Raw genomic sequence first — 16,611 nt, 5'->3', positions numbered from 1 at the left:
AGAAACCTCATGCTGGAGCCTCCAAGGGTGAACCCAGACACAACAAACATCACTTCCTGTACGGTGCCTACTGGGTACTGTGGCTGGCTGTACTGGGGGGGTGTTCACATTGCATCACTTCCTGTGTCGCGATTACTGTAGCTGTACTGGGGGGGGTGTTCACATTGCATCACTTCCTGTGTCGCGATTACTGTAGCTGTACTGGAGGGGGTGTTCACATTGCATCACTTCCTGTGTCACGATTACTGTAGCTGTACTGGGGGGTGTTCACATTGCATCACTTCCTGTGTCGCAATTACTGTAGCTGTACTGGGGGGGGGGCTGTGTTCACATTGCATCACTTCCTGTGTCGTGATTACTGTAGCTGTACTGGGGGGGTGTTCACATTGCATCACTTCCTGTGTCACGATTACTGTAGCTGTACTGGGGGGGTTCACATTGCATCACTTCCTGTGTGACGGCTAGTGTGGTTGTTGATGCTGACTGACTGGATGGTGTGAGTGAGCTGCCTGGACTTCTGTGAGGAGGAAGAGGAAGGGAGATGATGAAGAGGAAGGGAGATGCACCAGTCTCAGTTACTTCAGCAGGGAAATAAAAACAACACTTTTCCTGGAATTGGTGACATAAAAATAAAACATCCAAAATAATATACTTTATACAGAACAAAAATAACTCTTCAAAATAATATACGTTATACATAAGAAGAGAGTCCCCAGTACCATTCATCTTTCTCCAGGTGTGGACTCCTCTGGGGTCAGACTACAGGCGGTGAGACACACACACACACACACACGAAGTCTGAGAGGTCAGCCATCTCACCAAGCTGATTGTGTGTGTGTGCCGTTCACTATGCGTTCATGAACACATATCCACCAGCACCATTAGAGTCCTGTGTGTGTGTGTGTGTGTGTGTGTGTGTGTGTGTGTGGTTCACTATGCGTTCATGAACACATATCCACCAGCACCACTAGAGTCCTGTGCGTGTAGTGTGTGTGTGTGTGCGTGTGTGTGTGTGAGACATATCCAAAGCCACACACACACTTCAGCATCACTGCTTGCCCTTAGACCTTCATCTCCCTCTTACACCTGCATGGTCAGGAACAGGAACAGGAACAGTTCCCTCGACCTTTCACAAAACAAATTCAGTCTCACCAAAACAGCACCAAAGCAAATACAAAAAAAAAGAAAATTATATATTTATATAAATCTGCATGGGCAGCTTTTCCCAACACTTATAATATTCTACATCTTCCTTGTTATCTTACAAAAACAGAAGTGCTTTGACTTTTATGGTATGATTCTTTTGTTTTTTGTATAATTTACAGAACATCCATTGATTGGAATGAAAGTTCCATACAGGACGACATGTTGTCCTTTCCAGAATAAAAACCCTTTTTTTCCATCGACACCTGTGCTGAACACCTGTGCTGAACACCTGTGGCGCTGATGGTGGGAGGTCAGGTGACCAGGTCATGTGACCCTACAGGAGTAGTCATGTGACCTCCTATGTGTGGAGGCGCATGGCCTGGTCTTGTCTCCTCCTGGAGGAGATATCAATGTCGATGGACTCCATCCCCACGATCAGCCGCAGGCGCTTTGGCGCAGGCAGTGGGAAGAAGTCGTCCTCAAACTCGTCCTCCTCCTCCTCCTCTTCCTCGTCCTCCTCGTCCTCCTCCTCCGATGAGGAAGAAGGCGTGGGGGGAGGAGGGTGGGGGCGGCGGCTCCTGCTGCTGCCGTGTGTTTCGTGCTGCTTCAGCGCCTCTCTGGCGCCCCCTGGCGGCCCGCTGGTTGCGAGGGCGGTGTGTGACTGAGTCACCTGCTGCTCCTCCTCCTCCTCCTCCTCCTCCCGCTTCAGCTGGATCTTCAGCTTGGTGTGGTTGCCGTGGGATACGCCGCCGTTGTTGAGGTGCGCCACATAAGCCCCGCCCCAGTCGGCGTGACGCTTCTTCCGGAACTTGATGCTGATTTTGGAGGCGGAGGAGGAAGAGGGAGGAGAGGAAGAGTGCCGGTGGCTCTTCTGAGAGCTCGCTGCGTTCGCCGCCGCCGCCTTGCGGCTCTTCTTCCTGCTGCTGCCGCTGTCGCTACGGCGACGCAGGGTGAGCTTGGGGATGCCGCTGATGTCTTCGATCAGCAGGGCGTCGTACCGAACCAGACGCCGCTTCCGTCTCCGCTTCCCCTTGCGCCTCGACGGAGCGCCTTTATGGCGGCGACGACTCGAGTCCTTTGAGCTCACTGATTGGCTGAGCGTCCTGAGACTGGGGGAAGGGGAGGGGCAAGAGTCTGCAGGGACGAAGGGCTGAGGGGGGCACAGAGGCCCCTCCTCTTCCTGTTTGACTGTCCTATCAGATTGCAGACGGGTCAGTCGTCGTCGTGACTTTGCCCGCGTGCTGTGATTGGCTGGGGGGGGATGCTGGCTGGACGTGGCCACACCCACCCCGTGCTGCAGGTACTCCTCCATGTCCGCCGGCTCCGTCTTGATGATGACCCCGCCCACATGCGTGGTGTCGGCGTCGTGGGACTCCTGCTGGACCCCTGAGCCCTCCACCCTTGACCCCTCGACCTCTGACCCCGCAACCTCTGAGCCCTCGACCCCTGACCCCGCCTCGACCCCTGACCCCTCGGCTGCAGCCTCCTCCTGCTGCCGCTCCTTCAGCAGTGTGCGTGTCAGCCTGCGAGTCCTGTAGCCACACACATGCTCCACCTCCGACCCCTGCGCCGCCCTCACACCCCCCCCCACCCCGGCCTCCTCGTCCGCCTCTTGCTTGATGCTGTGGCACAGCGCTGGTCTGGAGGTCCTGGGGGGCGCCGAGGGCGTCTTGTGCTGCTGCCCCCCCCCTCGGACACGGACCTGGCTACGCAAGCGGACGCTCGTGGGGGTGGGGGTGGGGGTGGGGGTGGTTGCAGAGGGGGGGGCCCGTTTGGACCGGGAGCGATGATGCCTCTTGGGTAAGCGGCGGCGACCGCTGCTGCTGCTGCTGCTGCTGCTGCTGCTGCTGGAGACTGAAGTGGCTTTGGGAGGCGCGGCGGAGGAGAGAGGGTGAGACAGAGAGTTCTGGTCCTGGCGGGTTTGGGTTCGGGTTCGGCTCAGCTTCACACTGGCGCTGGAGAAGCGCTTCTGCGCTGCTGAGGATGAGGAGGAGGAGGAAGAACAGAAGAAGCCTTTTAATCAGTCGGGTTTGCAGCGACTCCAACACTCAGCCTAGCCACTAAAGCAGTCTCAGTGCTGCTGGGGGACATCAAACTCTCTCTCTCTCTCTCTCTCTCTCTCTCTCTCTCTCTCTCTCTCTCTCTCTCTCTCTCTCTCTTTCTTTCTTTCTTTCTTTCTCTCTCTCTTTCTCTCTCTCTCGCTACTCAGGCGAGACACACAGGGCTGAAGTTCTCTCTCTCTCTCTCTCTGAAGCTGACCTGTCTGTAGCTCAAGATGTTAAACACAGTCTGTCTTGTCTGTCTTCAGTACATACGGAGGGTCTCCCATCTGCGACTCAAGGCTGCCAAGTTTGCATGCAGAGTGTGTAGTGTGTTTGAAGTGGAATTGTGTGTGTGTGTGTGTGTGTGTGTGTTAGGAGTGAGTGCAACATTCCTGCCAGCAAACATGAATGTCATGTTGCAATCAGCAGCAGTCCGTGTTGGTGTGTGTGTGTGTGTGTGTGTGCTGCTTACATGACTGTGTTTGTGGTGATTCCTGAGAGTCGGCGTCGGTGTGTGAGCCAACGGAGTGTGTGTCTGAGTGTGTGTGTGTGCTGCTTACACGAGTGTGTTTGTGGTGATTCCTGAGAGTCTGCGTCGGTGTGTGAGCCAACGGAGTGTGTGTCTGAGTGCTGGCTGCTCTCGCCCATTTTCTTGAGGTGGTTGAGGCGCCGGTCCGTCTCCCGCAGGGCGTACTTGCTGTTGATGACTGGGGCCGACACGGGCAGGCCGGCCTTCGACTTAAACGCACCCAGGGCTCGCCTTGAAACACACACACACACACACACACACGCACGCACACAGTCGCAACACGCAACACACACACACACACGCACACACACAGGCACGTACATGCACACACACACACACACACACACAGAAAGAGCAAGAGTGGGAATCTGCAGGGACCTCACAATCCTATACGATCACAAATCTACATTTGGCAATGTACAGCATCTCACATCAGGTCCACAGCTCAGACACACACACACACACACACACACACACACACACACACACACACACACACACACACACACGTGTGGTCCAGACAGAGAAGGTGAAGCTGTTCAAATCTCTTCTCTGATTGGTCCATTTCCACAGTGACTGATCACGACTGATACCTTTCACAGGTGTAGCATTCACAAAGATCGTTGTTGTCACCGAAGAAGCCGTCTCCGTAGTAACAGGAGATTTCCTCGCCCGGCTCGATGTCTCGGAGAACTTTGACACAAGCCGTGTCTCTGCCTGTGGACACAAACTGGAGAAGAGGAGAGAAGAGGAGAGAAGAGCAGAGAAGAGGAGAGAAGGAGAGAAGAGCAGAGAAGAGAAGAGAAGAGAAGAGCAGAGAAGAGGAGAGAAGAGCAGAGAAGAGAAGAAGAGGAGAGAAGAGCAGAGAAGAGAAGAAGAGGAGAGAAGAGCAGAGAAGAGGAGAGGAGAGAGCAGCAGAGAAGAGGAGAGAAGAGAAGAGAAGAGGAGAGAAGAGCAGAGAAGAGGAGAGGAGAGAAGAGGAGAGAAGAGCAGAGAAGAGGAGAGAAGAGCAGCTCTTAGACGGCCCAAACACAAACAAGCAGCTCAGTCTATGGCAAAACTATTTAGATTGACATATTTTTCTTATTTTAGATATTTTTCACAATATTCGAGTAATCTGGAAATGTGTTGAAATATCAAAGCGAATTTATAAAAATAAAAAAAATTCAATGGTGAACTGATCAACATAGGCTCATGTTGCGGACCCCCTGCAATGCCGTCGCGGACCACCAGGGGGCCGCCGACCCCCGGTTGAAAATCCCTATCTTAGACGGCCCAAACACAAACAAGCAGCTCAGTCTATGGCAAAAGGAGAAAAGCTTTGGTTGGATGACCGAGAAAACTCACCTTACAGTTTGGCCGACAGTCTGAAAATCAAGGGGAAACAAAACAATCATATGAGAAACCTGGAGCTTACATTTACATTTAGTCATTTAGCCGACGCTTTTATCCAAAGCGACTTACAAGGATGTATATACATTTTTACATTTACACTGATGGCACACTGCACATCAGGAGCAATTAGGGGTTCAGTGTCTTGCTCAAGGACGCTTCGACAGGGAATCGAACTAGCAACCTTCTGATTACTAAACGACTTCTCTACCTCCTGTACCACTGTCGCTTAAACAGGATGACGGGTAGAAGGACTTTTCCAATACAACTCACAATAGTTTATCTCACAGAATCATTTTGGTAAGAGATTACTATACGCGCCTCATTTGAAGACATTTTAAGAGAATTGTTCTCTTGTCAATGTAAGATTATTGTTAACAAACCTTTAAACTTGCCCTTGAAATGGGAAACAACTGCCGGCTAATCTGCTACTTATCACATTGTTTAGCATCTAAGCAATATACAGAGAACAAGGTCTCTGGTATCACCAAGAGGTGTGTGTGTGTGTGTGTGTGTGTGTGTGTGTGTACACCATGGTTGATGTCACCCAATGATGTGGTCATACTATGGTTAATGAATGGTAAGAGAGAAAGGGGATCTCTGGTTCAAAAGGTTTATGAGTACGTGTCTGTGTGTGTGTGTGTGTGTGTGTGTGTGTGTGTGTCCATACCGTGGTTAATGAAGGCAGCAGGCCCCAGCCACAGCTGAGCGCAGTTCTTGCGTGTGGAGTACATAACGCTGAAGTCGTTCTCGCCGTGGCGAAGGAGGGTCTTCTCCTCACTGGCAGTCATCTCGGCGATGCAGCCCACCAGATACTCGATCTTATCATTGCGCTTCCTGCAGAGGGCACAGCACAGGCCCACACAACTCAAGACAACACAAAATGGCTCTTCAATCAGGAACAAAAAAAACTTCTAATGTTTCTGGAAATAATCTCTCATCTTTTAAAAGGCAGTGGGGCTCAGTGTGTTCCCATTGGCTCAGTGATATGTAAACTAGTGTTCCCATTGGTTCAATGATATGTAAACTAGTGTTCTGATTGGCTCAGTGTAAACTAGTGTTCCCATTGGCTCAGTGATATGTAAACTAGTGATCCCATTGGCTCAGTGATATGTAAACTAGTGATTCCATTGGCTCAGTGATATGTAAACTAGTGTTCTGATTGGCTCAGTGATATGTAAACTAGTGTTTAGTGTTCCCATTGGCTCAGTGATATGTAAACTAGTGTTCCCATTGGCTCAGTGATATGTAAACTAGTGATCCCATTGGCTCAGTGATATGTAAACTAGTGTTTTGATTGGCTCAGTGTAAACTAGTGTTTAGTGTTCTGATTGGCTCAGTGATATGTAAACTTGTGTTCCCATTGGCTCAGTGATATGTAAACTAGTGATCCCATTGGCTCAGTGATATGTAAACTAGTGTTCTGATTGGCTCAGTGTAAACTAGTGTTCCCATTGGCTCAGTGATATGTAAACCCAGTGTTCCCATTGGCTCAGTGATAAGTAAACTTGTTGTTGTGTTTAGTTTGTTTGTTTGTTTACCACTCCTTAGTCGCCACTATTTTGGCTCCGTTCATCTCTGACGAGTAGCGATTACAGGGTAAAATCTCAAAACCGCTGTTGGTGGCAAAGATGCGCAAGTAAACAAATACCTGCAAAACAAAAACACACAAACAAACACAAACATTCTTTCAGATGTATGATTTAGGTGGGAAAATGCTGTAGATTTAGTGCCTGGCCACCAAACACATTTCTGACACTGGCAGCGCCTATATTCAATACATTTACATTTAGTCATTTAGCAGACGCTTTTATCCAAAGCCACTTACAAGGATGTATACACATTTATACATTTACACTGATGGCACACTGCACATCAGGAGCAATTAGGGGTTCAGTGTCTTGCTCAAGGACGCTTCGACAGGGAAGGGAGGGATATTCAATACATTTCCTATATAGCTGTGTTTTTAAAGCTGCTGAGTACTGCACATATGCTACAATGTTGGATAGCTAGCTAGCGTAAACAACATTAAAATTCCAGGAAGTGCTAGTAGCCGGGTTTTTGGTTACCTAGCAACAACAAATGCTTCAAAGAAACGGGCCCTTGGGTGGGGCGGGTGCTGATGTGGTGTAACTCCCCGTTAGAATATTACAGCGCGGGATTATTCACCAGCTTTAGTTTTCCATAGAGAGCTACAGTATGTGGCTGCTCATATTTAACAACATCATCATGTGGTAGTCATGCAGAATTGGAAGGGGACGGTCACTAAACATGTTTAACACAGTGGTCATTTAGTGTGGTCTAGAGGTACGGAGTCACTAAAGTGTGTGTGTGTGTGTGTGCTAGCCACGCACGTGTTCTTTGAAGAGTTTCTCCTGAGCCTTGGTCTTGTGCAGGAGATGGCTGCGCGTCCAGTCTCCGGCCGTGAGGGCCTTGAAGGCTTTTTCCAGGTTGTCATGCTTCTTTAAACGCTCAATCACATCCTTCAGCTCCTCCTGCCGGCCTTTGATTGGTCGAAACCTACAGGACGGAAACATCACCCAATCATGTTCCAAGAGATCTTGGCGCTGAGTAAACCCAGAAGCATATTATGTTGGGTCCTGTTCAAAAAGTACTTTGTGACGACACCTTTCTACTTCTTACTTTTTTCAAATACAGAAGGAAAGAAAGAAAAATAAATGTGAGCATTATGGCTAAAATACTTTTTATTTTTCTACAACACAAACTATGCTTTCTAACAAACAAAAAAAATGCACTGTTGACACAAATTCATGTACAATAATAATATAATAAAATATATATATATATACTTTTGTACTATTGTTGTGTTATATGTTGTCTCTCGTCGCACCAACAGGAGCAGCGCTCCAAATTTCGTTGTATGCAAATACAATGACAATAAAGGCTTTTCTATATACTCTATAAATGATGCACGGTTCAACACCCACACATGTAAAGAATATGGAAGTCTTTGCACGGGCTCGTCCAGAGGGCTTCAAGATAAAAGGTCTGTGAGGACTGTGAGGTCTGTGAGGTGTGTGAGGGCTGATAACTGATCTGGGGTTCATCTTGTGTGTCATGATAAAAGGTCTGTGAGGTCTGTGAGCGTCAAGATAACTGATCTGGGGTTCATCTTGTGTGTCATGATAAAAGGTGTGTGAGGTCTGTGAGCGTCAAGATAACTGATCTGGGGTTCATCTTGTGTGTCATGATAAAAGGTCTGTGAGGTGTGTGAGGTCTGTGGGGACTGATAACTGACCTGGGGTTCATCTTGTGCGTCATGATAAAAGGTGTGTGAGGTCTGTGGGGACTGATAACTGACCTGGGGTTCATCTTGTGCGTCATGATAAAAGGTCTGTGAGGACTGTGATGTGTTGTAGGGTGTGTGTGTGTGTACACACACTGGGGACTGACCTGGGGTTCATCTTGTGTGTCATGAAGCCCAGGTACGGATCCACGATGAGGCAGGTGGAGAGGTCATCGTTCTCACACAGCTCCCTGGCCGTCATCCCCGAGGAGGGAACATGGCGCCGCTCCCCCTCCAGAGCTCCTGCTCCACACCCTACAACACACACACACACACAGGCATCAACACACACACACACACACACACACACACACAACACACACACACAGGCATCAACACACACACACACACACACACACACACACACACACACACACACACACACACACACACACACACACACACACACACACACACACACACACACACACACACACACAGGCATCAACACACACACACACACAGGCATCAACACACACACACACACACACACACACACACACACACAGGCATCAACACACACACACACACACACACACACACATCACACACAGGCATCAACACACACACACACACACCCTACAACACATCACACACACACAGGCATCAACACACACACACACACACACACACCCTACAACACATCACACACAGGCATCAACACACACACACACACACCCTACAACACATCACACACAGGCATCAACACACACACACACACACACACACACACACACCCTACAACACATCACACACAGGCATCAACACACACACACACACACACACACACACACACACACACCCTACAACACATCACACACAGGCATCAACACACACACACACACACACACACACACACACACACACACACCCTACAACACATCACACACAGGCATCAAACACACACACACCCTACAACACATCACACACAGGCATCAACACACACACACACACACACACACACACACACACACACACACACCCTACAACACATCACACACAGCATCAACACACACACACACACACACACACACCCTACAACACATCACACACAGGCATCAACACACACACACACACACACACACACACACACACACACACCCTACAACACATCACACACAGGCATCAACACACACACACACACACACCCACACATCACACACAGGCATCAACACACACACACACACACACACACACCCTACAACACATCACACACAGGCATCAACACACACACACACACACACACACCCTACAACACATCACCACAGGCATCAACACACACACACACACACACACACACACACACACACACAACACACCTACAACACATCACACACAGGCATCAACACACACACACACACACACACACACCCTACAACACATCACACACAGGCATCAACACACACACACACACACACACACCCTACAACACATCACACACAGGCATCAACACACACACACACACACACACACCCTACAACACATCACACACACACAGGCATCAACACACACACACACACACACCCTACAACACATCACACACAGGCATCAACACACACACACACACACACCCTACAACACATCACACACAGGCATCAACACACACACACACACACACACCCTACAACACATCACACACACACAGGCATCAACACACACACACACACACACACACCCTACAACACATCACACACAGGCATCAACACACACACACACACACACACACACACCCTACAACACATCACACACAGGCATCAACACACACACACACACACACACACACACACACACCCTACAACACATCACACACAGGCATCAACACACACACACACACACACACACCCTACAACACATCACACACAGGCATCAACACACACACACACACACACACACACACACACCCTACAACACATCACACACAGGCATCAACACACACACACACACACACACACACACACACACCCTACAAACACATCACACACAGGCATCAACACATCACACACACACACACACACACACACCCTACAACACATCACACACAGGCATCAACACACACACACACACACACACACCCTACAACACATCACACACACACCCTACAACACATCACACACAGGCATCAACACACACACACACACACACCCTACAACACATCACACACAGGCATCAACACACACACACACACACACACACACACACACACACACACACACACACCCTACAACACACACCCTACAACACATCACACACAGGCATCAACACACACACACACACACCCTACAACACATCACACACAGGCATCAACACACACACACACACACCCTACAACACATCACACACAGGCATCAACACACACACACACACACACACACACACACACACACCCTACAACACATCACACACAGGCATCAACACACACACACACACACACACACACACACACACACACACCCTACAACACATCACACACAGGCATCAACACAGGCACACACACACCCTACAACACATCACACACCCTACAACACATCACACACACACCCTACAACACATCACACACAGGCATCAACACACACACACACACACCCTACAACACATCACACACACACCCTACAACACATCACACACAGGCATCAACACACACACACACACCCTACAACACATCACACACAGGCATCAACACAGGTACACACACACACACACACACACACCCTACAACACATCACACACAGGCATCAACACAGGTACACACACACACACACACACCCTACAACACATCACACACAGGCATCAACACACACACACACACACCCTACAACACATCACACACAGGCATCAACACACACACACACACACACACATCACACACACCCTACAACACATCACACACAGGCATCAACACACACACACACACACACACACCCTACAACACATCACACACAGGCATCAACACACACACACACACACACACACACACACACCCTACAACACATCACACACACACACACACACACACACACACACACACCCTACAACACATCACACACACACACACACACACACACACACACACACACACACACCCTACAACACATCACACACAGGCATCAACACACGTATACACACACACACACACACCCTACAACACATCACACACAGGCATCAACACACACACACACACCCTACAACACATCACACACAGGCATCAACACAGGTACACACACACACACACACACACACAGGCATCAACACAGGTACACACACACACACACACACCCTACAACACATCACACACAGGCATCAACACAGGTACACACACACACACACACACACACACACCCTACAACACATCACACACAGGCATCAACACAGGTACACACACACACACACACACACCCTACAACACATCACAGGCATCAACACACGTACACACACACACACACACACACACCCTACAACACATCACAGGCATCAACACACGTATACACACACACACACACACCCTACAACACATTACACACAGGCATCAACACAGGCATCAACACAGGTACACACACACACACACACACACCCTACAACACATCACAGGCATCAACACACGTATACACACACACACACACCCCCTACAACACATCACACACAGGCATCAACACAGGTAGACACACACACACACACACACACACACACACATCACAGGCATCAACACAGGTGTACACACACACCACAAGTACTGAGAGACATGAGTCAACACTGTTATACACACACCTACTCCATTCCAAGCGCACCAAGAGAGCCCACACAAACATACAGTGTGTGTGTGTGTGTGTGTGTGTGTGTGTGTGTGTGTGTGTGTGTGTGTGTGTGTGTGTGTGTCGATATATATATATATATATAATCACAAACAGGTAAGCTCAGTATGTGCCCAAATGTAAAATATGAATTCAATGTGTGAGGATGCCCTGCGTGTGGAGGGTGTGTGTGGAGGGTGTGTGTTGAGGGTGCGTGTGTGGAGGGTGTGTGTGTGGAGGGTGTGTGTGTGGAGGGTGCGTGTGTGGAGGGTGTGTGTGGAGGGTGCGCGTGTGTGTGTGTTACTCACTGCGGCTGGCCCTGCGTGTGGAGGGTGTGTGTGTGTGTGTGTGTGTGTGTGTGTGTGTGTGTGTGTGTGGGTGTTACTCACTGCGGCTGGCCCTGCGTGTGGAGGGTGTGTGTGTGTGTGTGTGTGTGTGTGGGTGTTACTCACTGCGGCTGGCCCTGCGTGTGGAGGGTGTGTGTGTGTGTGTGTGTGTGTGTGTGTGTGTTACTCACTGCGGCTGGCCCTGCGTGCGCTCGGGGAGCTCCTTCCGTAGCGTAGCTGAGAGCGCTGGGAGGATGGAGGCCTGGCCTGCCCCGCCGCCTGCTGCTGCCGCCTGCCATTCAGGACCATGGTCTCGGCTTCGCCCAACCACGTCACTCCGCCAGGCAGCCTGGGCCAGGAGCATCTAGTCCAGCAGAGGAGGGCGCTGCTGGGGCTGGCCGGGGTCCAGAGTGCACTGTCTGCAGGGACAAGGGGATGAACTACTGTTAGCACCAAGTTGCATATGAACACGTAGGGGAATATTCAGTTAGAAAGAGACAACACGCCATGATAAAGATCACAATAAAAGGGCACAATATCACCATACTGACTTTACGGGAAGTACATTTATATAATAATAAAATGAATAATAATAATAATAATAATAATAATAATAAGTCAGATTTTATTTTATGATATATATAATAATGATGATATAGTAATCAGTTCATAATAAGATGAAATATAACCAAATTGTATTTGTGAAACAGCTCCAAAAGAACAAACAAAATTCAGCGCATCAACAGGCATCAAACTTTCATAAACTGGTGTATAGCGCCCCACAGTGGCGGTAGGACCAACAACAACGGTCTGACCAACCGTCGGCAAGGATTTGGTGATATTACAAAAACAGAAGACAATATTGGCACACCTGACATCACACATTACCTGGTTCGACAGTAAACGCCAAGTACGAGTAGTTGTTACTTAAAGAGGCCACATTTCATAATAATTAGCTAGCTATCTACCTACCCTAATGAGATTGTAAGGTTATGTTGGTTAGGACTGGCGTTAATTTGTATCTGCATAGAACATTGAATCATGTGAAACTCGTGCGATCGGCTTGTTGCTGGCAAACTCACATTTTCGCTATAAGTCAGGTACTGCTAATACTGCTAATTTGCTACTCATCATACCATTTATATCTCGAGAGATGCTATTGATAGTGTAGCGATGTAGCTAGATAGCTAGCTAAGGGCTTGCTAACGTTGACTGAACAGTGAAACTGGTCAACGTTTACTCGGTCACATCTTCATATCACAACACCCAAAGAATATCCTGTATTCTAGGGAAATGCTTGTGAACATACACTGGAGAGAGAAGATCACACTCGCGAAATTCTGGTCAAATCTTGCCAGCTAACACTAGCTAGCCAGCAACCTAACTGACGTCTGTAGCAAGATGGCCAAATCGCAAACTTACATCCCTGCTTGGCAACCAACCTCAACAATACACCTAACAGTTAATTTATACGCATTAATCTCACATTAGTTCATTGATTTTAACAATGTAACACCCATCTAACCAATTAGTCTATAATCTACGACTAATGTATGACTATCCTTGTTGGGAGCAGTGTGCAAAGAGTTAGGATAAGGTAGTCAGTCAGCTAACTGGATAGTACTGGGATATGTTGATACGGAGTAGCGTTAAAGCTGGATACACTGAGCACTAGAACGACGACGACAACTTGCTAGCCAGCTAGCATAGCCAACACTTCAACATGCGATAACGTTGGAAGTTAACCAGTTAGTATTGTCTAAGCAAAACGCTGCAAGGAAACTTGTATTGTAAGCTACTATCTAAGTTAGCTGTAATAACTTGTTAGCACAGCTACAAATACACATGGGCTGTCTATTGTTAAAGCCTGAAAGATAATATCAGACGACGATTAGACATCGGCAAAGTGGTTAATAAAGGGGCTTCATTAGCCAGCAGAAGTTAGCGAATGTTTGGTTATTTTAGCACAGCCCTGACCGTCGACTTACCTAGCAATCTGTCGTTCCATCAAGCGGATTCGGCTCAATCAGCAGGATATACCTAGCTAATGAAACCCTCTTCCAGCACCACGGTCAGCAGCTAACGAGAAATGTACCACTGGTTAGATTATTAGCACCGGTAATGGAAGCTTGGCTAACGAAGACCCCTCTTGAACTGCTCTTACGTGCCGGTGCTCCAGCAGTCAATTGCTAACCCCGTCAACAACTGTACTGGTTGACCAAAAGGCAATCAATGCTAGTCCTTACCCACACAACGATACAATACATTATCGCAGGCTAACGTTTAAGTTACTAGCAGCTGGTCATCACAGATCAGAGCTCGACAAACCCTCACCCTAACAAAATCAACCGTGTTAAACCCCCACATTGTAGGGAGCTAGACCTTTGCATGATCTGAACTGACTACCGTTAGCTAACAGTTACATGGCTATCATATAAGTAGCTAACATTAAGGCAAAAATAACTAGCAAGAATCGGCTTCTGTAACCTTTTACTTTAACCGTTGAGAGAATCTAGCTAACTCAGTGAACCGGGGTACATTCCCATCTCAAGTTGAGGCTACTGTTTCAAAACAAACAAAACGTAATTTAAACCACTGCACTGCTTTAAACCGACTGCTCCACGGCAGACTAAAGTGGTAACACTATACCAGTACCGAAGCAGCTAAGCCCGCTTGGGTTCTTTGCTAGCTAGCTCAGTGAAGTGGGATAACAGTTCATCTCTAAACAAGCTGCATGCTAAGTGGCTAGTCGTGTAGCCTACCATAGCTAACGTTGTCAGTTGCATTGCTAACAGTTAGCTAGTGATGGCTAACATTAGCTAAAGTTAGCTTGCAGTAAGCATATTGTACGGTGACTGTACACCACTGGACTAAAAATAAAATGAGCTGCTGTTACTTACGTTTCTGCTTCTTCTCATAAACGATATTTAGGAGTTTGTCCACCGCTTGATCAAACAAAAAGTCTCAGAAATAAACATTAAAATTCAAGATGGCGGTAAGACTCTGTTCCCAGAGAAGGACGTAACGTTAGCCCACAGTGTAAGGTTAGCTAGCTAAAAAAATAGTTTGTGTGGTCTGTAGGAATACACTGACTTTTTAATCTCAGTCGTAGTTCTTAATTATTTGACTTATTCATACATTAATTCAATTCAATTCACCAAGTATGGAGTCTGGAATTCCACACAAATAGTATAGTATATACTTCCTCGGAGATACACAAAAGTGGTTGCCGCAAACCCGAACCTCTTTCCCTTTAAACCCTTCAACTTCAAATGTAGACTACTCGGGCGACTCGATGGTCCCCAGAAACGTTTTTAAATCACGTTGATGCTTGTCAAAGAACAGAAAGTCAGAAGTAGCATGACATTTAAAAAAAACGGAATGGGATAAATAATCAGTTATGCGTTTATAATGAACCTGGAATTGTCCAAGCATCCTATAGTGCTTCCGTTTTTATCTGTTTGCTACACAATGTTTTGTACGTTTCATGGTGGAGCCCAGTCCAGGTACACTCGGCCGACTGCCGGGGTCCAAAGATTTCAACCGCAATTCCCAAGTGACACTTGAGGACCAACATGACTGATGAACGAAAGGACATCTTAGAAGCTGCAGAGTAACCAAGGCGAAAGACATGATAACATTTCGCCAGAGACGTTATATGGACTTTGATTTAGCCTACTAGACGACAGAGTATATTTGATATATGATTAATAATGCATGTCCAATGAAGTATAAAATCATCAGATATGTGTGTGTACAGTGTTAACAGGTATATCAATAGGCCTGCAGATGTAGACAGTAATCCACGAAGGTTTAAGTAGGCCTATAGTTCAAAACGTCTGCATTTACGCAACACGTATGGTTATAGTTATAGTTTTGCTGTTGTGGACCCTTCTCTCCAGCATGTGTTGCTGTACATTGCTTGGCACAGAAGGATCTGCTAAGTCAATACATAGCAGAAATCGATGTTGTTTACTCTTCACCCTTTGCCAGTGCATTGGAATTTGCATGCACATGTACAGTCCACGCTGTCAAATCCAGGTGGAGTCAAAATGTTGGTGCTGCACGCCTGCACGGACAGTCC

General features: G+C 47.8%; 1 protein-coding gene across 5 annotated transcripts; it reads right to left on the bottom strand.

Moving 5' to 3' along the window:
* Positions 1-1,011: 1,011 nt before the first annotated feature.
* Positions 1,012-16,023, bottom strand: LOC105910380 (histone-lysine N-methyltransferase KMT5B-like). Of its 5 annotated transcripts, none has more exons than XM_031587192.2 (12): positions 15,428-16,023; positions 14,516-14,606; positions 12,719-12,946; positions 12,034-12,036; positions 8,524-8,671; positions 7,464-7,629; positions 6,651-6,760; positions 5,780-5,946; positions 5,065-5,084; positions 4,311-4,447; positions 3,749-3,948; positions 1,012-3,123 (listed from the first exon to the last, which is right to left on the bottom strand). In XM_031587192.2, the coding sequence occupies exons 3-12, from the start codon at positions 12,834-12,836 to the stop codon at positions 1,505-1,507; spliced, it is 2,688 nt and encodes an 895-aa protein (XP_031443052.1). In that variant the 5' UTR covers positions 12,837-12,946; positions 14,516-14,606; positions 15,428-16,023; the 3' UTR covers positions 1,012-1,504. The 5 variants fall into 5 exon arrangements, with proteins under 5 accessions (XP_031443052.1, XP_031443053.1, XP_031443054.1 ...); XM_031587193.2 differs by lacking the exon at positions 15,428-16,023 and adding an exon at positions 15,290-15,381; XM_031587194.2 differs by lacking the exon at positions 14,516-14,606.
* Between the last annotated feature and the right edge of the window lie 588 nt (positions 16,024-16,611).

The sequence above is a fragment of the Clupea harengus genome, chromosome 20 (genome assembly GCF_900700415.2).
Source record: "Clupea harengus chromosome 20, Ch_v2.0.2, whole genome shotgun sequence".
In the NCBI taxonomy this organism is placed as follows: domain Eukaryota; kingdom Metazoa; phylum Chordata; class Actinopteri; order Clupeiformes; family Clupeidae; genus Clupea; species Clupea harengus.
Note: the sequence above shows the minus strand (reverse complement) of the source record. Positions and strands in the feature narration are given on the sequence as shown.

Excerpts from the sequence above, each read along its gene's own strand:
- LOC105910380 (XM_031587192.2), bottom strand. The coding sequence starts at position 12,836 with ATGGTCCTGAATGGCAGGCGGCAGCAGCAGGCGGCGGGGCAGGCCAGG. Across the intron at positions 6,761-7,463 it reads AGAAACTCTTCAAAGAACAC|GTATTTGTTTACTTGCGCAT; the intron begins GTGCGTGGCTAG and ends TTTGTTTTGCAG. Across the intron at positions 3,124-3,748 it reads ATCACCACAAACACACTCGT|CAGCGCAGAAGCGCTTCTCC; the intron begins GTAAGCAGCACA and ends CCTCATCCTCAG.